The sequence below is a fragment of the Rutilus rutilus genome, assembly GCF_951802725.1.
Source record: "Rutilus rutilus genome assembly, chromosome: 24".
NCBI lineage: Eukaryota > Metazoa > Chordata > Actinopteri > Cypriniformes > Leuciscidae > Rutilus > Rutilus rutilus.
Window position 1 is genome coordinate 12,172,165 of NC_140228.1, and position 23,707 is coordinate 12,195,871.

The 23,707-nt window shown below is 38.0% G+C and overlaps 2 protein-coding genes across 2 annotated transcripts in view; one reads left to right on the forward strand and one right to left on the reverse strand.

Moving 5' to 3' along the window:
* Positions 1-13,981, reverse strand: part of pola1 (polymerase (DNA directed), alpha 1) — a 55,629-nt gene extending 41,648 nt beyond the window's left edge. Inside the window, exons 1-26 of the mRNA XM_084398926.1 lie at positions 13,708-13,981; positions 12,745-12,869; positions 12,576-12,672; positions 12,417-12,497; positions 12,190-12,305; positions 11,905-11,967; positions 11,655-11,759; positions 10,944-11,091; positions 10,716-10,866; positions 10,458-10,633; positions 10,117-10,229; positions 9,921-10,034; positions 9,758-9,832; positions 9,507-9,645; positions 9,213-9,367; positions 8,956-9,040; positions 8,487-8,548; positions 8,298-8,387; positions 8,083-8,199; positions 7,811-7,986; positions 7,561-7,690; positions 7,085-7,204; positions 6,885-6,981; positions 6,167-6,291; positions 5,939-6,085; positions 5,628-5,750 (exon numbers count right to left, since the gene is read on the reverse strand). Coding sequence (XP_084255052.1) covers positions 5,628-5,750; positions 5,939-6,085; positions 6,167-6,291; positions 6,885-6,981; positions 7,085-7,204; positions 7,561-7,690; positions 7,811-7,986; positions 8,083-8,199; positions 8,298-8,387; positions 8,487-8,548; positions 8,956-9,040; positions 9,213-9,367; positions 9,507-9,645; positions 9,758-9,832; positions 9,921-10,034; positions 10,117-10,229; positions 10,458-10,633; positions 10,716-10,866; positions 10,944-11,091; positions 11,655-11,759; positions 11,905-11,967; positions 12,190-12,305; positions 12,417-12,497; positions 12,576-12,672; positions 12,745-12,869; positions 13,708-13,762 — 2,985 coding nt within the window. The 5' untranslated portion in view covers positions 13,763-13,981. The remainder of the gene's footprint in view (positions 1-5,627; positions 5,751-5,938; positions 6,086-6,166; positions 6,292-6,884; positions 6,982-7,084; positions 7,205-7,560; positions 7,691-7,810; positions 7,987-8,082; positions 8,200-8,297; positions 8,388-8,486; positions 8,549-8,955; positions 9,041-9,212; positions 9,368-9,506; positions 9,646-9,757; positions 9,833-9,920; positions 10,035-10,116; positions 10,230-10,457; positions 10,634-10,715; positions 10,867-10,943; positions 11,092-11,654; positions 11,760-11,904; positions 11,968-12,189; positions 12,306-12,416; positions 12,498-12,575; positions 12,673-12,744; positions 12,870-13,707) is intronic.
* A 938-nt stretch (positions 13,982-14,919) lies between these two features.
* On the forward strand, positions 14,920-16,273 carry rrs1 (ribosome biogenesis regulator 1 homolog). Its single transcript, XM_084398945.1, has one exon. The coding sequence runs from the start codon at positions 14,947-14,949 to the stop codon at positions 15,991-15,993; it is 1,047 nt and encodes a 348-aa protein (XP_084255071.1). The 5' UTR covers positions 14,920-14,946; the 3' UTR covers positions 15,994-16,273.
* The last annotated feature ends 7,434 nt before the right edge of the window (positions 16,274-23,707 follow it).

Sequence of the window (23,707 nt, forward strand, 5' to 3'; positions counted from 1 at the left end):
ATGTGAAAGACAACATGGCATCACTAAATAATAACGCCTACTTTTCATACTCCAATTACATCCTGATGGATTAAATGAAGTCTCAGCCTACTTTAATATTCAATACAAACTGGAAATGCGTCACTTTACGGAAGTTAAATTCATTCCAAATGCCTCTTACTCCAAATTGACTCCAATAAGCACGTAATGGAAGGTGATACCAAGCAGTGCATCCTAAAGTTAAAATGGTGTTAAAATACCACCAATGAACTGAAGCAACTGGCTCAGATTGCAGTGATTGACAGAACAGGAGTGTTTGGCCCAGTCTACACAAGGCCCTCCATCTTTTTGCCCCAATTGACAGGTCTGTCATTAACACGTTCATTTATCTCTTCCCAACCATTTCAAGCGGCTGGTGGAATGGTTATAGAGAAAAAGCGAAGTCTACGGCTGCTCTCATAAACAGTTCATTCCTCATGCCCTGTGGTGCCATTTGCTCGCCCGGGGCATCTGGCCTTCTGTTGACTTCGGTGCACATCATAGCAGGCATTTTAAGCCCTAGAGCGGTACAGAAACCTTGTAAAAGAAAGTATCTGGTGACGATTGTTTTGAAAAGCATCCTGCTGAAAAGCATTTTGAGGATGACAGTCCTCTGCCTGAAATAGCAACAACCACACAGCACTGTCAGGGTGAAATACGTCCGCTGTCATCTCTCTATCCTCTGCCCAGAGGATCTAAAACACACACACACACACACACACAGGCAGATTTAAAACACAGTGGGACACGCAAAAATGAATTGCCCTCGTAGCATGCAAACACATCTTTTAGGTAGATGGCCACATAAAGTCACCTCTCTGACAATGTGCAAATCATGAGCCAAAGGACGCAACAACAGCAAACACACAAAGACAACAGTAAAATGACAGTCATTTCTAAAGACATTTACACAACAAAGGTGTGCACAGATTCTACATAAACCATGTGGAAGCAATCGGGGCAGATCACATGGAGTCTGAGCTCTATGGGGTAAAATATCACTGCAAATTCTCTCTCTGATTTAATACGACCGCCTGAAATCACTTTAGCGGGCAGCCTGGCATTCATAACTGGAGGTAAAAATACACCACTAAAAAGAACGCCGCGTCCCCTTCCCAAACCCCTACATAATACCTCTGATCAATATTTCCCAACAAAATTTATTAGATCTTGTTTCTAAATTAAGAGCTTGAGCTGAAACATATCAACACACTAATGCACTCTATTTTCTCATACTGTACAAATAATCTCAACACAGGTTGTAAGACCTTCATATCCATGGGGGCCCGTGTGAGAACATTTTGGGCTAGTTGACAGCAGGCTTATTATAGTTAACCAACACTTAAACTAAAACCATTAAAAAAAACACATTTGTTAAACTTAAATTTATTGCAAAGGCAACATTTCTCATTTTTATTTAGTTTAACTTTATATGCTAAAACAACTAAAACAAATAAAGTAATAAAAACTATAGACTTTTTTCTAAATCAAAACAAATGTACTAAAACTAACTCAAATTAAAATCAAAACCAAAAAAATATATATATATAAAAAAAAAACTATAGTATCTCGATACTAATAATTACGTATTAAGATACGATTAATAACTTAACGTGGGTAAATGTAATCTTTAGCAAATCTTAAAATAAATATCAATTTTGTATCACACTTCATTAAAATATTGTGATGCCTACATGCACTTGCAGCATTTAAAAGGATTGATTTTAGTTTGTGTTTTATTTTAAATTTATTTAGACAAAATATTGAATTTTATTAATGGCAATTTATGGGTAACCAATATTCTAATTCTTAAAATTCTGAATTTACTTAAAACACAAAAATTCTCAAAACACTTAAAACTAAAATAAACAATTATTACTATTGTTGTTATTATTATTATTATATAAATAGGAATTTTAGGGGGACAATGGATGCAGTCATTATATTTGTTCTAATTGAGTATCTTCATTCGAATGGACTTCGGGAATAAAGCAGAACAGCTTGTTAATTCTAAAGGAGGCTGCAGTGTAATTCAACACTATGTTCTACAGTTTACTGAACTACATCATTGGAAAATTGAATAACACCTCAACACATGCAGGGTGACATTATTCTTTCCACTTATTCATTAACAACAGTAATACCAGTCTCTCTACTAGGATAAAGATTTCATTAGAGCTAAACAGAAGCGTTTCAGTGAGCCAAATGGGGAAAATGACATCAATCGTGTCATTAAATTTAAAGACACAACATTAAAAGAGTCCGCAGAAGGCATTAGTTAAGAACAACACATCACTCAAGATGCCAGCCTAAATTAAAAGGTGCAAAGCTCTTGGGGGAAGTTGTGCGAAGAACGTGAAGCTACGTGAGGCCGACTGCATCTCGCGCCCAAACCCAAAAATATTCTTTGGGCCCTGTGACTATTTGTTAAGTCCAGTGATATCAGGAGCAAATCCCCAACCAAAGACCACAAGGTCAAACGGTGCATACAACAATGACTACAGGGGGGAGGAGGGCACTTGCATCTTATTCTGGGAAGGTTAAAAATGACCTTTGTAATTTGGACAACTGGATATGTCGTCTGAGAGAGCAGCAAGGAAACAATGTTTACTCAGATGACACCTAACTCAACCTCCCCGTCACCACAACAGTCCAGCTCATCTCACCAACAGCCGCTTAAGATCTGAAGAATTCATGGCACAAGCGCATGACATCCGTGACAGCATAATACGTTTTGTTTTACTCGTGAACTCGTCTAAACTAGGTAAAGAGGAGTCCAGGGCCTGGCGGCAAGGTGGGGTGAGAGGTCAGGCTAACTAACGTTCCAGAACCATCAGCAGTCCGTAGCGACAGAAGTTGTAAACATCACTCGATTAACCCCAGACCCAAACCCCCTCCCCAGCTCCACAGCTGAAGCTCCGCTTTTCACACTGGCTGCCGCACAAAGAGCTGAAAATAAAATGTAGGCACATCAATCAGGACGGACCCCTCAGCATGAAACCCTAAACGTCTATTCCATAGCATACATTTCATACCAGGGGAGTACAGGGTTCGCACCAGAACAAATGTTTCCCTGGAAAGGTCAAGGGCCACAGAACGTCACTTTACAAGTGCTAGTAAGGCTAAATGCACATGGCTCTTGCTAACTGTCCAACAGGGGGATTTCCCTAAACCGCCATAGAGCAAAATGAGCCAAAAAATTGTCATAAGCCAGTTTTGATAAAAGAGAGTCAAGTTTTACATCATATTAACCACTTCGCTGATCTTGTTTTGCTTCTATAGATTCTACAGATAAAAACACACCACTAAAAAGAACGCCGCGTCCCCTTCCCAAACCCCTACAAGCAGCAAAAAAAACTAAAAAAAAAAAAAAACGATATAATTATATAATGTAACTATATAATTCAAACTCAAGTGTGGTGCAATGGTTTAGGGGTTTGCATAAAAAGATAAAACATACTATACACTTTTCTCACACAGCATAAATTGAGTTTGAAATAAATTGAAATACATAGACAACTACTGTATTTATATTTTAGGAAGAGAGTCCCTCGCAAGCGAAAAAAAACAAAAGGGTTGATACCACTGCCTTAAGAAACCGACCCTATTCCTTCACTCAAGGCAACCAGCAAATAAAGCTCAAAACTGTCTCTCTTGCGGCACCTCTAGACTTCAACCCACTTGACAACACCTGCTGGCTGAATTTACACCCCTGAGGCAGGTTAGCACTAAGCTAGCTTCTCAGAAAGCATTAGTTAGCTCTATTAAAAGCAGAGCGCCTGTAATTCTTATCCCAAAACAATGATGGTGCAGACAGCAGACCATCCATCAAAAGTTGAGGCTGGCGCGCCATCTGACACAATTTAGTGTTTGACGATCGTAAAACCCAATTGTCAAATTAGATAACGGTTACGATCTGCGTTCTGCGTGTCTGGCACCAATGGAAGACACAAAAGAAAAATCGGCTATTTGACTTCTTGCCCTCTTAAAAGTTTGAATCGGAATATAGTGCACTAAATCCTTCGGACGCTGGTGCCAAACAGCCGTCATCTCCATCACGGCTCTGAGAACCTGCATATTTCAACAAGCCGAGAATCACCGGGGGCTTGTCCAGATCCCCTTACCGTAGGCCAATCAGGAAAGACGAGAAGCTCAGGAGGGCATCCAAATGGGGGCCAAATCAAGCATCTTTAGCGCCATGGAAAAAATGACATCCACAACACCAAAGCCTATCGCTAACATGGTTCTCAACAGATAAAGAAGCCATTTAATCAAAATATAAATGGCAACTGAATACATGAGCATTCAAATTACGGCACTAATGTCGGGGTCAACGTAGCGCAAGTGTGAGTATTTGTTGCTATCGTCCTCCCCCTTCCATTTCCCATTGATCTCTATCAAAGCATCTTAGCACACAGTTCGGCACCTCGCTGGTTGACAGTTGAGAATATGTATCACAATAAGACTAATCAAAGTAATTAGGGTTGTTGAGTCAAGCTGGGCTTGCCGACACGAAGAATCGCATATTAATATTGGTGGACTCCAGTGAAGTGGTTTCAGCACTGCAAAATTGAATCCTCAAATGCAGAAATCATTGTCACAAGCTTTCCTTTTTCCTCTCATTGAACTTATTGGGTTTCTTGTAGCTCTTGTAACAAACGAGGCACACCGAGGCAGTAAAAAGCTGCGTGTTGAATTCTGGGGCTAATGCAAAGAGATTGTAATTACTGGTTCCCCCCCAGATTTTAAACAATGCCCCACAATGCCCAGCGGCAATGTGGAAGAAGGGAGAGGGGCATGAACGTGAATGTGTCGCCGTTTGTATTGCTACATCCCAGTGGGCTTTCAAAAGTCTGGTCTCATTAAACTCAAGAGCAGGTAGCCGGCAATCATGCCAAGGAGGTGGCATAAAAGGAACAAGAGATCAAGTCAAATTGGTTAAAGCACAAAAGAGAACAGAGGCTCATGAGGAAAGAGTGATTTCAGAGCCAGAGGCCAGAGGAGCAGCTTGCGCGTAGACACGGGGATGGCTGAGTTTAGACTGCACTCTAGTGGCAGGAACTGAGCATGGTGCCAATGGTTTATGAATGGTAATGTAATACTTTGTGGTATACTTCATCTAAACCCATGTTAAATATTGCATATTTTATGAAACTCATTAAGAAACTAAATCATTTGTCAGAAAACTATTGTTAAGCTATTGTTATTGCTAAAACAAAAAATATATATTTTTTGTAAATTGAAATAAAGCTGAAACAAAACCAAATATAAATATTAGAAATGTTGCCTTGGCAACTAAATAACTGAAATAAGTGGAAGTACTGAAGTTCTGAAGTGAAGTTCTTTGTTACGTTCCACCCAACATCCTGTTTCAATCAGTGTCAGCACATTGAGGAAAAATCATAATTAAGTATTTCCCTTGATATCGTGGCCGTTGAACAAACGCGTCTGATTCACTCATTGGCCACTGCAAGCATGTGCAACATCTGCGATTGATCACAATGCTCAATGCTGCAAAAACATGTTAAACAAAAACCTTTCATGCAACAGGAGTACAGTAGATCTAAACAGTATACCCACTAAATATAGTAAAGTGTATTGTTACATACCTCTCTTCCTTTATGAGTGACCAGTGCAGCCAAAGGCTTGGCGTAAAAGCGACTGAAGGAAAAGCCAAGGCATCCGTACATGCTGTTAGCTGTCAGCTTAAGGGCCTTCTGCCTGATATCATACTATGAGAGGAGATTCATCAAGGATTGAATGCATTGAAAGTCTTTACTTCAGTGTTTTAAAACAAAACAAAAAGTGATATTGACAGAGAGCTAGGATAAGACTCTTAACATGCAAGGTGTTCAAATTGCCAAAACAGTCTATTATCAATGCAGAAAGGTATTTAAGTCTTTCCTGGGATTGTATTTACCTGCAAGTACAGGTCAGGGTTGAGGTCCGCTTGCTTCATTAGCTGTTTGACCTGTCGTCGCCGCTCCACCAGTTTTCGAATTTCTTTGGGAAGAATGCCCATCTCCAGACTCTGATCTGGCAGCTCGGGAATTTCATTGTCATCCTCCTGTAATCATGGAAGTTTAGGGCATGCTTAAAATATACAAAGCTACCCATGCAGGCATGGCCGGCCGGCCCCTCGACGCACCTCAGTTTTCTTGCGTGCATTGGTCGCTCCTCTCTCAACGGTAGTAAAGCAGATGTTGAACTCCTGAATGATGGAGGGATACAAGCTGTTGAAGTCCAACAGCAGAATGAACTTATCATAGAAACCTGGTGGCAGAAGATAGAACAGATGATTTGGGAGGCACAAAATAAACACAAACCACGAGATGCACAAAGACACAATAGTGTTGTCAAAAGTACCGACTTCGGTACCAAGTCGGTACTGAAATTTAAAAAATGTGACGCTTTGAGCTCTGGTGAGTGGAATCGTAAACACCTGTGATTGGCCATTGTGTTCACGCACTAATCAATTATGTCTGTGATTGGCTACAATGATCAGCACTTCAAAAACATGTATATTTAATACATCAATGACGCTCTTCAGTGAGCGCTTACACAGATACACATGGGAAAGTTTGAAAGCAGGTGTCTATCAGCGGATCGGTCCGCTGGCGCTGATAGATGCCTGCTTGTGCTTTCAAACACTCCTGCTTTCAAAACACTTTCAAACACTTATGTGTTTTCAAACGCTCCCGTGTGTTGATCATTGTAGCCAATCACAGACATATCCGATGAGCTTGTGAACACAACGGCCAATCACAGGTGTTTATGATTCCGCACAACATCACATTTTTTTTATTTCAGTACCGACTTGGTACCGAAGTCGGTACTTTTGACAACCCTAAGACACAATGACTCACCAACTTTTGGGTCCAGCACCAGACCTCCAGCATAAGCTGCCTTCTTCCTCGTTTTGTTGGATTTGCCTTTCCCTGGGTCAACATCCTCATCCTCAGCCTAAGAACAGAATTAAAAGACAAAAAAGTATTGGAACAGAATCAATTAAGACTAAAATGGTTTGAAAACTTCAATAAAGAAAAAATAAAATAAAATCTAATACCAGATTTTGTTGCGGCTTCTTGAAGAACTGCTTGTCTGGAACAATGAAGTTCCTCTCATGGAAAGCATGGAGCAGTAGGTACTCGTTCCTTTCAGAGCGTCCACCCATCAAAGTACGAGACTGCGGGAGAACAAGAGAACTGATTAAAGAGCAAGCATTAGAAAAGCGTGTTTATTTGTGTTTTATTTGATATCGCACTGAATTGGCCTAATAAGACAATAAATATAAACAATATACAAAACATGATGGAGCTAGTGAAAATCTAAACCACTAGTCTGATAAGGCAAGCAGGATGCAGCTCAAAGTGATTGATTCACATGTCAGAATATAAATAAAATATTTGGCATATAAACCAGAACGTAGACATTTATGTGTCTTATACATTATTATACAGTATATTAAATAAGAAACACTATTCTAGAATGTGGTTACAATAGGTCTAGTAAAAAGTAGAATTATTTATAAAGGCATCTTACCATGACGTTACCGGCAATGTTAGTGATCTGCATTGCCAGAGGCAGCACGTTCAGCTCGCACATGATTTGCAGAATCAGCTTTGCATCCATCCAGGTGAGCTCCAAAAGGTAGAGTAAGTGCGGGGAATCACTATTGAAAACGGAGAAAAATAAATTAATAGAAAGATTTAAACACTGCTGCAATAACAGGAAATATTCTCATGATTGAAGAAGGGAGGACTCAAATGCGACCCTTCAGGTGCCAGCTAACCTGTAGAAGTTCCTGATGTTCTCTGGTGGCACCACAACCCTCTCTGTCTTTAAGATCTGGGCAACCAGCTCAGTCAGGTGATAACTCTTACACCTGATCAGCTCTTTGGCAGAGATCTCAACATCACAGACCAGGCGTCCACAAGTGGCACTCTTCTCAGCAAAGCCACTGCGACCCTGAGATTAAAAAAAGACGCACAAATGGATTAAAACATTGCTTGCTTGACAAAAATCATAATCTGATATGACTTCATGTCAAAGAAGACTTCTGACCCCCAGTTTGGGCATGTTAGCTCTTCTTAGACGGCCAATCTTTGACCAGTGAGGCACTTTGCACACACTGATCCTCTGCAGGAGCACTTCAAGGTCAAAACCAAAAATGTCATGGCCCTACAGCATCAGAAGGAAGATGTAGTCAAATTAGAAAAAAATTATATAAATAAAATGCATCAGCAATGTACGAGCTTACTGAACACATTTAAACTCACCACTAAGACATCCGGATCAATCTTGTGCATCTTGGCCAAGAAGAAACCCAAAAGTGCACGCTCTGTACCGGCAATCTCCACTATCCCGTTCTGAGTAAAATCAAAATGCAAAAGCAAGAGGGTTTTATTGAACACATTATCATCTTATGCATAAATCCAAAACTTCATCTGGGAGATAAGAACAATTACCTTTTTCCTGACCGCATCTTTAAAATCATATGGGAAGATACAGTCGTTGGGCTTGCTCACCACTGCAACAGAAAATATAAGGTTATACGTTATATAAGCTCAAACAAGCTGTGATATTAAAAAAATTACTATCAAAATAGAAAAAAAGATTAATTTAAGCCTTATAATGCATAAAAAAAAACTGAAAGTACTTTGAACTTTTACCTTATGACAGTCCTTTTATATCAAAAACAGTCCAAATTTATGAAACCTATATTTTCTATCTGAGAGATATGGGAAAGAGGCCTTGTATTTTACATATGCATTTTTGAGAGCAATCTAACTTAGATGTATGAATTCAGAAATCTCTTCAGGCTCAAAAATGATCGGAATGCGTTATATGGGTTAAAACAAATTTGGATGTTCATTGGAGAGTTTTGGACATTACTCTCACACTCAAGCTATAAAGATGCAGAGTGGAGGAACTTACCACAGAAATTGGTCTGGAAAGGGGGCCGTGGTGGAGCTTTGTCCAGAGGAAATTGATGATGAATGAGGGCAGCGAGGGAAATAATCTGCTCAAGGTAAGACACAAGAAGAAAAAGTCTTAATAAACTGCTTAAAAGATTTACTAGTGCGGCTCAACTACAATCTAACAAGTATGATTTAATATTCAGTTATTTTGAATCTCATTGTCTGCATCAGATACATGCAGAGAGTGTCAGAGTGATCAGATCCAGACTTTACCTCATTCTGGTGGGTCTTTGGGTTCTGCACAGTCTTGAGGCTTATGGACATGACGACCAGAGGAGGTGGTGGCAGGTCTTTAACTACTGAGATCAGGTCACTCTTCTGTGCAACAGCCTCCACCTTAGACCAGCTAATAGGCTGATTGCTCAGCTCTAGAGGTGATGGCGAGAGCGGACACAGTAAATTATTACAATATTTGGATGATTATCAAGTGTCACCGAACGCTCATTTGTGTAGGAAATCCAGAGAAATGGTTTGTTTGTATGTTTTACAAGAGAGATTAAATCTTACGAGGGGTCTTCACATCAAGCCAGCATGGTCCTCGGATCTTCCTATTAAGGAGGAAGTGTTCCAAACTGGTGGTGTTGGTGCCAAACACATGGGAAAATGTTGAGCCCTTCAGCTCCGATGGCAATGAAGGAAGCTCAGCCTACAGAAACAGAATGTGCACATTACAAAAAAACACTTCAGACTCATTCCAGGAAGTTTCTATAAAATAGCCATGACTGTTTTGGGTGTACAAGTGAGAGACGTCTACTCACAGAGTATTTGACTTCAAGGTACTCGCTCTGTGAAGGGATATCTGGGATCTCAAAAGCATAATTCTTGGTCACCGGCTGTTGGAACAGGGGAAGCACGTTTTATAATTGTTTATTTGTAGTTTCCAAGGCACAGAAAGCAGAAATGATGGATAGCAGCAATTACCTTGGACTTAAACTTCATGATTTTGAACTTCTCAGAGAGACTGTTGAACTCTTGGTACACATCCATCATTCCTACCGCACTGTTCGTCTGCTCGCCTGTTGCCAGATTCACTTTCTAAATCACAGTAACACAAAAAAAATTAATTAAAGATGCATATTTTTGTATCTGCATGTCGACTAAATAAGGGCAGTCTTACATGTTCTCGAGGAAGGAGATACATCGTCCTCTCGATGTTCCTTACAGCAACACAACAGCTGACATGTGCTTTAGCTGACTCAATCCAGACCTTTCCAAACAGGTACACCACACCTTGACAGGAAAACAAAAAAAAAGTACAGAACCTCCTTTTAGGGAAATCAAATCATTACAATTATGTAGGAATGGGAAAAAAAAAAACATTAAAATTTATCATTTGAAGATCAAGCATTTTATTTGATTACATAATCATGAATTATGAGTCACAGAAAAGACCTAAAACCATTGGAAATTAGGATTTGTATACACATTATGCAAAATCATGGAGGAGCAGATGCTCACCAGGTTGGTTGTACAGGTCTTCAAAAGCATCCAACCAGTAAAAGCGGAAAACCATATCTCCATCGGGTCCCTCCACCAGCGGGAGTTGGCTTGAGTCCACCTGCACATCCACAGGAGTCTCCATTGGTTCCCCCTCCTCCATCTTCTCCCAGCCCATGCCACCAACCAGTTCAGATCTGAGGAGAGCAAACAGGAAAGTTATAGCATCCTTAGTAGAGTATACCACATTAATGCATAGCCTGTGTGTTGCAAACATACATTAACATCTCATCCTGTGGCTCAGTCTTGGGCTCCACTTTAACAGTGGGGGTGGTCTCAGGCTCAGCCTTCATTTTCACTGGCTCCTCCTCCAGGATCTCTGCTTCCATGGGCTCATCAAAGTCCATCTCATCAAACTCAATTGCATCTTCTAATTACAAGTTTAAACAACAATTAAAAGCAACATATTTTCAAGACATTTCACCCAAATATTGAGGTAAGACATACCTTCAGGCTCCTCTGTCTTGGGCTCCTTTATCTGTGTGGTAGCAGGTTTACTAGGTTTAATATGAGCAGAAGACCTAGGTGAAGGTTCAGCTGGAGGAATCCGCATCCCCACAGATCTAGGCTTTGACAGTGTGACTTCAGGTGAATTCTGAGAGAGATGGACAAAAGGTTTGTATAGTGACTATTTTATGTAACTTACAGTATGTAACTTCCTATTTACACTACCATTTAAAAGTTTGAGGTCAGTAAGATATTTTTTAAAGAAGTCTCTTGTGCTCACCAAAGCTGCATTTATTTTGATTGTCAAAAATACAGTAAAAACTGTGATATTACAATTTAAAATAAATGTTTTCTATTTTAATATTATATATATAAGCCTTCTACAGTCTTCAGTGTCACATGATCCTTCAGAAATCATTCTAATATGCTGGTTTGGTGTTTAAGAAATATTTTTCAACATCCATGTTGAAAAAAGCTGTGCTGATTAATATTTCTGTGGAAACTATGATACATTTAGGATTCTTTGATGAATAGAAAGTTCAAATAACAGACCTTACATATTTTGTAACATTATAAATGTCTTTACTGTCACTTTTGATCACTTTAATGCATCCATTCTGAATAAAAGTGACAGAAACCCAATGTATGCATCTTCAGTCTCACGAAGAAAAAAAAATCCATGTTTTATCCTTTTGAACAAGGGATAACTACCTTTGGCACCTGTGGTTTGACTGAAAATGGATTCATAGGGGATCCCAGTGTTTTCTTCTTCTTCTTCAGAGTAATGACTGGCGGTGGAGTGAGCAAAACTGGCTTCTGTGAAACATTCAAATGATCATGAGGTCATAAAGCTGCAATGACTGACATGTAGTATGAACATTGTAGACTGAAAGGCGCCTACAGGATGTCTGAATTAAAAGTAGACCATTATATATTCATACAAAAGGTCATAAACATTCACCTCAGAGTGCAGGTCCTGCAGAATATCTCCCAGCAGATCATCTTGAGACAGATCCACATGTTTCTACGATGCAAATCGTGGAAAAAAACAATTCTGTTCAAACTACAGACTTTATTTTTTACCTCTTTGACCTCCATTACAAATGCCAAATAATGGCAGAACTTTCCTTCTTGGTTGAACTACTTCTTAAATATTTAAGTGCAAGTTCGTTTAATTAATGTTTAGATTAAAGACATAAAGGTAAATTACACTGAAAAAAACATACAGTGAACAATTGAGTCTTACCTCAGTAGGTTTCTTCACATTGCTATTCATGAACATGCTTTTAATGCTGTTGGGTTTACTGACAGACACTTTTTTCGCATTCTTTTTCGAATCGCCTCCCTTTCCACCCTGTTTACCTGTTTAAGAGAGAGCGATAATAAACTGGTAAAGACAACTCAAAGAAGAATGCTTAGTATTGCTAATCGACAAAAAAGGAAAATGAAAGGCACTGATTTTTCAACACTCACTTTTAGGGCCCTTCTCCAGTGCATCATCGTTCAATTCGTCATCAAAGATTTCTCGGCCATCCTCCACATAGCCTGTCCCATCTGACAAACACAACATACATTCAGCTGGTGTGCTTTTAAAGATTGAGTTTAGCAGAGAAGTATGAAAATTTCACTGACCGTCATCAATGATCCAATCATCATCCTGTCTCTCCCGCACCATTTTCGAGTACTGCTCTTCATCCACCTCCTCATACACGCTGGTGAACTCCTCCACCTGATCACAAGACAATGTCAAAACACTGGAACAGCACAGGTGACGTGTACCAACAGGTGACATGCAACGTACCTCGTATTTAAACTTCTCTCCCTTCTTGGCTCGTTTTATTTGCTCTAAAGCCGACTTGCGCCCCACTTTCTCTTTTTTCTCCCGCCTGGAACGTGAGGCAGCAATGCCACATGTGTCGGATGCATCTACAGGAAAAGGAAATGTGCTTCAGTAAAATCAAACTGCAACAAGCATAAATCATACTATATAGCAAACTGAAATGACAAGCATCAGATTATAAACAAATCACAGTGTTGTTTTTTATAAAACGCGGTCACTTAGTTAAATCATACACTGATTTTAGGTTATTATTGAAAATAAAAAACAATGCAGCATTATTATACATATTAATTATTGTTTTATTTTAAAGAGATGTAATATGAAAAAGTAATAATATTTGTGTAATTAAAGAAAACTATATAACTAAATAACAATTTGGTACATATAAAAATATCTTATATTTCGATTTTTATATTTCTGTGGGACTAGTGAAAAATCCAAATAGCTGAATACAAGAAACCACTGATTCTACTGTTGTTATTATTATAATAAAGACTTAAGTGGTCCAAGAAACACAATTTTATTATGCAATCCTTTTTTAAAAATATGTTATTGCAAATGTAAAAAGATATTCTGCAGGCTATAGTCTACTACACAAAGGAAATAGTTGCAAATTCATCATCGTATGAATAAGCAATTAACGTTAACTGTTATGTGTCGGGTTGCAAAGAATAATTTGACAGAGTAAACATTGACATTAATGTTAAATTTGCATTCAAATGATGAAGCGTCAAATAAAAGCACATTACACATAAGTATATTAGCATAAACGCATATTTTAGGGATTGAATAGGAAAATAAGTTCATTTGTATTTAATATTATATCAGGGCTGCCGCTGCTAGTACAGGCATAAGCTACCGGTCTAAATGAATTGCAGTAATATTGTGTAAGCTAATAACACTAAGCACTGTAAACACGCTCACCACAATCCCCATCGTCCATGTCTTTATCGGGATTTGAGACAGGAGCCATTAACATAAATTAGTGCCTGATGTGAGGTAAAATTTCACTCTTCTTCAGAAGCGCCGAGCCAAAACAACAGATTCCGCGCCAAAGTGTCTTCCCGGGGAAACTCGAGCAGCGGATATGACGTTGTCAGCAGCCGTCCAATCTGATATGAACTAGTTCAGTGACCCGGTTAGACAAACCCACAGTGGGTCTATGGACAAACCTATTTTTTTACAGTCTCTATGGGACAAACCCAGAGCCGTTTTTCAACCCTATCTATGACAAACCTGATTAATTTTTTTTTTTATATATATAATTATATACAACGAAATATTAAGAAGGTTGGAGACTTGAAAAACACAGTTCTAATATAATTTTAATATAATTTGTTATTTACCAAGGTTTATTTTTTTTCATACAGTAGCCAGATAAAACATATTGTTTATTTGACTAAGAACCACACAAATACAAAACACAATCAGTTTAACAATAAAAAATACTAAAAACATGAACTAAATAACTTGAAGCATTTTTACATTCGTTTCCCTTTAAAATTATTGGAAAATGACATTTTACAGTAAATGTTTGTTGTTGTTATATCTTTATTCTAAACAGTAACCATATTCGTCTATTTACTACTTCTGTAAAAGACTCGAAATAATCTGAACATAACATAGCAGTGATAAATATAAATAGATTTAATAGGCAATAGAACAAAGATGTTCGGTTAAGCTATACGATTCACACATTCTCGGAGTGAATCATTGAATCATTGTTTGGTTGAATCATATCTCCGAACACTCAAGGTAACTTCTGACCTTTGGACATTTTATTCATTCTGAACGCAAAATTCGACTCTGGTGGGACTCGAACCCACAACCTTTGAATGACCCCATTCTTCAATCTAGAAGTCCAATGCGCTATCCATTGCGCCACAGAGCCGGTGGGACGTCTTGCTAGTTTGTCGGTAATCCTCCTGACTTCCGAAGAGTACTTTATTTTGTAACAATAATAAATAGACACTGCTATATTACATTTATTATTTTTTCCTAAACCTTTGTGTGCAAAACACGATTACATTCATTTTATATATATTTGTACAAATATATCTGAGTTTTTTAAAAAGTGAGTTTCCAAGTCCTTTATTTTGAAATAAAGTCCTTCCGCTTGCAGCAGCACATGTGAGAAAACCACGTTGTGTCATTAGAACCAAAATGGCTTCGTGCAGCATAGAAGACGTGCTCGCTAAAGCAGAAAGAGACGAGGCTGAAAAACTAAGAAGTATTACAGTAAATAAAGAGTTAGATCTCGAATTTGACCCGGGTAATTTGCTTGCGTTTGACAAGAACCGGATAGATACTCGAGAATTTAAAGACAACAAAGGGGAAGACTTTCTACGCTCTTTAGCGAGAGATAACACACAACTTCTCATCAACGAGATATGGAAACTTCCAACAGAAAAGGTTGAAGAAGTAATCGTCGCCAAGCTGCCAGATCCAACCACACCATTACCCAGGGAAAAGCCTGCACCGAAACCAAAGCCTCCTACAAAATGGGAACAGTTTGCCAAGCTGAAGGGCATTCAGAAGAAAAAGAAGACCAACATTATGTGGGATGAAGTTCACAAGGAATGGAAGAGGCGATGGGGTTACAAACGTGCCAATGATGACACCAAGGAATGGCTGATAGAGGTCCCAGTGACTGCAGATCCCAACGAGGACCAGTTTGCAAAAAGGAATAAAGCCAAGAAAGAGAGAGTGGCCAGGAATGAGTACAACAGACTCAAGAACGTCGCCAGAGCTCAGAAGATCAAGGTGCCAGGAATGGGGCTCGCTCCCACCCCTCAGCAGTCCAAATCAGAGCTGGCACACGCTGTCAATGTTGCCAAGATTTCCACCGCCTCTGTTGGTAAATTCCAGGAGAAACTGCCCAAGGAGAAAACGTCCAAAAACCCTGGGAAAAAGAGAAAATTCCAGCCTCTTATTGGTGACTTTGGTAGTGAGAAACAAAAACAGCTGGATTTACTAAAAGTAATGGACAGTAAGAAGCCACGGCTTGATGTCACGAAAGCTGTGAATAAGCAAATGAGGGAAGAGGACAGGGAATCGGCTCAAAAGAGCAAGAAAAGCTTTGGAAAGAAGGGACGAAAGGGTAACATGTCTGGTAAAGGTAAAGGAAAAGGAAAAGGAATGGCTGGTGGAAAGGGAAAGGGTCCCAAAGGCAAAGGACGGAAACCTAACATGAAGCAAGGAAAGCGCTAAAATCTACAGCAGTGTGGACTTTCTACTGTAAAATCCTATATATATATTGTACACATGATGTCAACCTGTCATGTCAGATAAAATCATAACTTTGAGTGCCTTGGTGCTGGAGTTTGAATCTGTACAATATGGTTGTATTTTGATGTTCAGATTTACCGTCTTTATAAATGTCATGGATGCAGTGCTGGACTGAAGATAATTTGACTTTTTCATGTTGTATGGTGTGATTTAATATTGCCACCTGTTTTGTGATTTCACAATAAATTTAAATCTTCTCTGATATGTCAAATGTTCTTCGTTGAATCTTGCAAATATTTTACCAAAAAAGTTCAAATATTAAAAGCATGTTATTATGGTTTGCATAATACAATATGTGCTGTAATATAATAATGAGAATCATTCTGCCTGGATACAATATTTTTATAAATTAAATTATAGATAATACAAACATCTAATGCTAATTACTACTATGTGTAAATAATTTGTATTTTAAAATGTATTATTTCAAGAAATAGGATGGACATGCTCGATTATAATAAAAAAAAGTGCAAAACTACTTCATAAAAATACATTTTCTTTATAAATATGTTGTGTGTGTTTATATATGTACACTAAGCTTTTTGAGTTCACTGTTAGCAGTTGTGTCAGCAACATGTTAATATCCAAATATGCTTCTAATCTCTTATTTCTTGCATTTGTTCATTTCTGCACTGCGTACATAACTATATTTGTTGTTCCATTAAGGAATAAATGGAGTTTAATTTTCAAACCATATTGATAGTACTGGAAGTGTTAGCATAATCTGGTTCGCTGATTACTTCTATGAACTTAAACGATCTGTAGCCTACTTCTCGCATGCTAGCCATACTGACATGGTTATTTGCCATTTAATATGCGAAAAATATTATTTTTTATTCATTAAACATTTTAAAATCAATGCAGCTACCTGGAGGTACATTCATGTAATGCATCGAAATGCATTTTTAATTAATTGCGTTGGTTAAAAATCTAAGAAATTAATAAATGTACTGCAATGACCTCACATAAAATGTAGACATTTGACCAAGCTAAACTGTAACTAAACAACATTTATGTCTGGATTTGTTGTAGTTCTTGACTGATTATGAGGCAAATATTAGTTGCATATAATGCGAATTAAATGACTATAAATACCCTCACCCATCCACCAAATGAAAAACAAGACGCCATATGTTCAAAATATTGATGCGTCTACAGAATTGGTGGCTCTTTCTAAGCAAAATAATACCCTGTTCTTGAGTTGATGGATGGTGTTTGACCACCAACACCATCTCAGATCAGCTGGGGGGCTTTGGGAGGGGAAGCACCCATCTGTTGACTGCTGTCAGGCTTGTAAAGCATCATTAGTCAAACAATAACGCCAATGGACAGAAATATAGGGCACACTTAATGCCAAAATCAAGTAGCACTGCTGTGCTGAGGATGCAGGGTGTGTATTGATACACTAGTTGGTTGGTTAGTTAGTTAGTTATTGCAGTATACCTGTACTTCATGTTACTCTATACTCTGACATACCTTCAAAACCCAAAATAAATAAGTAATGTGTTTGCATGAGTGCTTGGAAATATTTGCAGAATCTAAATCATTTTTTTATGTCCACAGAATCTTGCAAAAATTTACATATTCATCATATACATTTCGGAACTCAAAAATGCATGCAGCATCATCCACAGTATATTATCAAAAGATATTGTTGCAGAAGATCTGGGTTGATGTCAAGTAAGCCCTAAATATCAGCAGCAGTGGATTAGTGGGCAGCGTTTATTTAGGACAGAAACAGAGGGATCTCTGTCAGTGGATCTCACAAACAGGCCTCCGGATGCAACAGCACATTTACATGCAAAGCAATGAACAGTTTGAGGTTTTCACAACCGTTTTCCGTTTTCTCAACGCGATTTAGCATGTGTTTTGCCTATTTGTGCTTATTTATGCATATTTGAGTTGTCTAATGTCTGACTTAATTTGAGTATTATTGCATTTGTTGATATGTTAAACACACTGGAAAACAAATTTGTTTTAACAATGTCGACAATCCAATGCATAAATAACAATTTCATTTCATTTTAAATTATTTGCATTTCTGTGCATTCCTGTTTTAACTGGGGAGTTAATCCATATTTCATTCTTAAACGGGAGTATATAATTCATAATCTGTCCACTAGATGGTGGTAACACACTGCTACACGCCTCAATATGGCCGGACCAGGGCCAGACCATGGACATATTAAATATATGTCTATGGGCCAGACGACTCAGAGAGGGTGACGTCATTGAGGTACTCTCAAAGCATGAATCGAGGTGGACCGGGCGCGTGCAGGACAGCCATCAGGGGCTACTTCCCCGTCATGACAAACATATCAATGTAATAACTAAGCTCAGACAGTGACAAAAGCTTTATTTTATGAACGTGCATAATTTCATACACTATATTCCTACTACATCATATTTGATACATAAATTGGTGAATTTTAGCACAGTACGAGAATGCAGCAAATCTGGTCTCTTTGCGATTTAAAGCTTTTGTTTATGTTTCTAAAGGCATGAGCTCACTATAATGGCGTACGACGGCACAGTTCAAACCAAGCTGGGACTGTCGTGATCCTTGGGGAGGGCACGGGGTGCGTATAATGCCACCATACATAATGAGTCTGCAAATTACAGAAGTTGACGCCCGTCGACCCCCACCGACACACACGGGCAGCTGCTCCCCCTCCCAGCATCACACTCCCCAAACAGGTGGCTCATAGCTCATTAGCTAACAATGCACACAGATAGCACACAGGCCAGATCGATTCTTGCACAATGAACCCTTCCCGGTGGCTTTCATGCATTTTATATACACTGGTCAAAAGTTTGTAATAATCAAGATTTTTGTATGTTTTTGAAGGAAGTCTCTTTTGCTCAAAGGCTGCATTTATTTGATCAAAAATTCAGTTATCAGAAATAATGTGAAATATTTATTACAATTGAAAAGACCTGTTTTCTGGGCAACGATTAATCGCGATTAATCACATCGCAATATGTGTGTGTACTGTGTATTATAATTTTGTAAATATACACACATTCATGTATATATTTAAGATATACTTGCATAAATGTATTGTATATATATATATATATATATATATATATATATATATATATATATATATATATATATATATATTTACATAATTTATATTATATAGAAATATAAATATTTTATATATAAATAAAAAAAATACATGCATGTGTGTGTATTTACATACAAAATAATTATACACAGTACACACACATATATTATGTAAACACAAACTTTTATTTTGGATGCGATTAATCGTTGCCCAGCACTAATTTTAATGTATTTTAAAATGTAAGTTACTCAGTGATGACAGCGCTGAAATTTCACCAGCCAAGCAGCCATTACTTAGAAATTATTAAGCAACAAAAGTAATGATGCTGAAAATTCAGCTTTACATCACAGGAATAAATTACACTTTCCAATATATTCAAATAAAAACAGTTATATTGTAATAATATTTCACAATATTACTTTTCCTGTATTTTTCATCAAATAAATGCAGCCATGGTGAGACTTATTTCAAAAACAAACAAAAAATCTTAATTATTCCAAACTTTTAACTGATACTGCATAAAATGAGCAGGAAACATGTTTGCATACTGTTCTGAATTCAATGGAAAGTCTTTTCACGCCATTTCTCAAGCAATAAACAACGCTGCCAGTGCAATTACACACTTTTCACAAGCATGAATTCCTATGTGATGACTCTCTGCGTTCGAGGGACCATGTGGTCTTGTTCTGAGCGGTCAAGGTGTGGCGGATTAAACCTCGCTGTGGTCTTTTGATTGGTGATGGTTTAGGACCAATACTGAACAGCCTGTCACTTATCTCCCCTCGTCAAAGCTCTGGAATCTGGGTCATCGAGAATAAACAGGTCCTTTGTGCTTGTTGTTTCCTCTTTGTGTTCCCCAGCAGAGGCAGGCTATAGTCCCCTGGGGGAAAGATAGGGAGGAGGGCGCTTTCCTGGCGCTCAGACGTGAGGCCCGGGCACACAGCTCTCCCAACATGCTCTAGAGAATCTTGTCCAAGCACTGTAGGAAAAGCCACTGCCAGGAGGCCACCAATGGGGCTTCTGAGGCTGACTGAATGACTCCTTTACAGAAGGCTTAGGAGAAGTAGTACTGTAGCTGTTTTGTGTATGTGCATTCTTAATAGCCACGTTGACTCATTAACAACCCTGTGATACTATACTGGGGGCAATTATTCTGCTTTGTAACTCACAGACCAGTGATGTTTTGGTGTAAGGAACATGTACAGTACATGTGCCAAAAGTAACAGCATCATTTTATTGAACAAACAACCTGCAACATTGGTTGAGGGCAGTTGTAACACACTATTAAACAACTTTTTCCTTTTTTTTTTTTTACCATGCTGTATTAATAAATGCTCACCTTGCTCAATATTTTCCTTATATTTTATTTATAAATATTTGAAGGATTTGATCTAATTAACTGCAGTGTGTTATCATTTTTTTTGCACTGAAATATTTGTTTTTTTGTTTGTTTTTAAATGAATACATTAATCCTAACAAACATATTTCTATGCATTTGTGGATTTTTATATGTATGTGTGTTATGCATATTTGGTCACACTTTAGATTAGGGTACAATTTTTACTATTAACTATTATATGACTTTTGCCTCAAACTCCTATTACTGCTTATTAATAGTAGTAAGGTTGTTAAGTTTAGGTATTAGGTAGGATTAAGGGATGTAGAATATGGTCATGCAGAATTGCATTAATATGTGCTTTAAGTATAGCCTACTAATAAACAGCCAATATCCTATAATATGCATGCTAATAAGCAACAGTTAATTGGACCCTAAACTAAAGTTGTTACCGTATATTTTTATATATTATAAATTCTTGATTGCTGTGAATTAAAGAAAACAACTTTTTGGGGGGGCTAGTGACCAATAAACATGTCAAACTTATCAACCACTAACATAATATTTAATGTAACAACAATTATCTTTCACTGTAAAAAAATTGTAACACTCCCAAATCAAAAATTTCAATTGACCGATAACATCTATTTTTCAATTGGCCCAAGTGAAAATCTGTACATTTAATTTTAGAATTTACAGAATTTCACTTGGGCCAATTGAAAAATTTAGATGTTATCGGTCAATTGAAATTTTTGATTTGGGAGTGTTACAAATTTTTTACAGTGTTCCCTAGACCAGTCTGGCTGCTAAATCAAATCCCTGTACTTCAGTTTGAAATGAAGTGCTCATCATGCACACTATATATTATAAGATTAACTTTTGCTATACTGTTTCCTTTGAATCAGCCCCAGTAAATGACTTCTCTCAGGTTTTATCTTAATAAGATGCTTTGGCCATCTGCTGAGCTTGGCTTACTGGTCACAATGACTTCAGCTTTCTCCTGGACCCTTTTGCAGGGCTCTTACAGAATTTAATTAATCCTAATCCACTGATGCATGCAGTGACTGTTGATGTCATATTGATGTGCAACTGCACTTCAGAAAATGCTTATTTAAAGAGTAAATAAGGCACGAATACTGTGAACTGCTTCAGTGATCTCGCAGCATCTGTCACCTGCAGCTCACCTGAGGAACAGCTGCGTCTGGAGAAAGACTTAGATCTGCCCCACCCATAACACCATCCCATTGACCAGGTGCCTCTTCACCAGGACAGCCATTTCAAACAGGAAAAATCTGTCTTGAACCAGTTTTGGTGTTGCATCCTACTCTAAAAAATGGTGGTTGTCAACCCGTGTTTGGGTCAAATATGTACAAACCAAACCGTTGGGATTAAAGTTAAATAAAACATTTTTTGGGGGGTCTCTAAACTTTCTAACTTAGAATTTAAAAAAGAGAGCGAGATATACACTGTAAAATAATATTGTTGGTTTAACTTAAAGTAAGTATAGCCTAACCTGGTTGCCTTAAAATTAAGCTCATTGAAATAAAAAAAAGAGTTAATACAGTGAAAGAGATTGGTTTAATCAACAGAAACTCAAAATATTATGTTATCTGAACCACAAATAATCTAAGTTGATTTGACAAAATAAATAAATAAATAAATAAATAATTGTTTTACAGTGTAAACATGCAATTGTGGGGGAGGGAATCAAAATTGTGTGATATAAACAAAAAAGTATTGCAAAATGTTAATTCAAAATTGCAAGAAAGAAAGTCAGAATTGAGTGTTATAAACTCAATTCTGAGAAAGAAAGTCAGAATTGTGAGATGTTAACTCAAAATAACTAGGAAAATATAAACTAGGAATTGTGAGAAATAAAGTTTGTGGCATAAATGGCCTGCATGCTAAACTGTGTGCACAGCAGAATCATTCATAGGCTACTTACTACATGAAGCGCAGTAGCCTACAGTATAGGCCTCTGTTGAGTTTAATGGCAAGGGCCCCTTTTGCTCTCGAAACTCAAAAATCACCTATGAGCTTATTTATAGCAAGTCTCTACAGTATAGCTATGTGCCTGGCCGGCTCAGTGTCCACACTCTCAGCAGTCAGCCAGTCATAAACAGTGGAAAGACTGACCTATATTAATAGGCACCTTTGGCAGCAGAGCAACACGCTTGAGTTTCCCGCCTGAAATGTGGGTGCCTGCCAGATGACTAGGTCTGTCACTGCTGCGATAGCCTACCATCTGCTGTCTACTGCACACAATGGCAGGCAATGTGCACACAGTCCCAAGGGAGGGGCTTCAAGGGATGGCTCTGTACCACATGCTGCACTGGGACACCTCAAAACACACACACACACACACACACATGCATTTATGGCAGTGTGCATGATAGTGGTATTCCCTCATGGGCTATGAAAGCTCAATATTACAGTAAAGTAGAAATCATATTAGGAAAAAGAGTGACCAATAATAGTAATTCGAGGTGGTTGATATTGATATTAATGTAAGTTTGACAAACCTCACTCAAAAATTACATTTCTCTTATCATTTAGCTTACCCACATGTGGTTCCAAACATGTAGGCATCTCTTTTGCTCCATGGAGAATAATATATTTTTAGAAATATTTTTGTTTGTGTGTCATTGGTAGGCTATAACCAAAATGGTTTGGTAAGCAACATTCTTCAAAATAATTTACTTTGTGTTCTTCAGGTTAAAGAAAGTCAACAGGTTTTGAACATCATGAGGGTGAGAAAATGATGACGGAGTTTCATTTTCGGTTTAACTAACCCTTTAAGTACACAAAAAATGCTTCATTTTACGACGGACATCACTGAAAATAATAATAGCAGTTCAGTCAATGAGTCAGTCAGATACAGTAACCTGACGGATTCAGTGAGTGAGTTCATTTGGTGAAGGATTCGTGAAAGGCGCGAACTCGTAAGCTTTATGAGCGATTCATTAAAAGAACCGACTCAAAAGAGTTATTTGTTCGCGATTCAATTTGACTATGCTATATTTTTGGTTCACTAAAAAGAACCAGTTCATAAGAGTCATTTGCTCTTAAATAGGAACATATTGTTTGTTTCTGCGAAGCAGCTGGCGATTGGCGAAGTCTTCTCTGTAGAAAGATGTTTTTTGTTGTTGCCATTATTATGCGGTAGCCTAGTCTGTCTTTTAAGATAAGCTCATTAGACCTAAGTAAGACTGACAATTTCCATTCA

Coding starts and splice junctions, on each gene's coding strand:
- rrs1 (XM_084398945.1), top strand. CDS start 14,947: ATGGCTTCGTGCAGCATAGAAGACGTGCTCGCTAAAGCAGAAAGAGAC.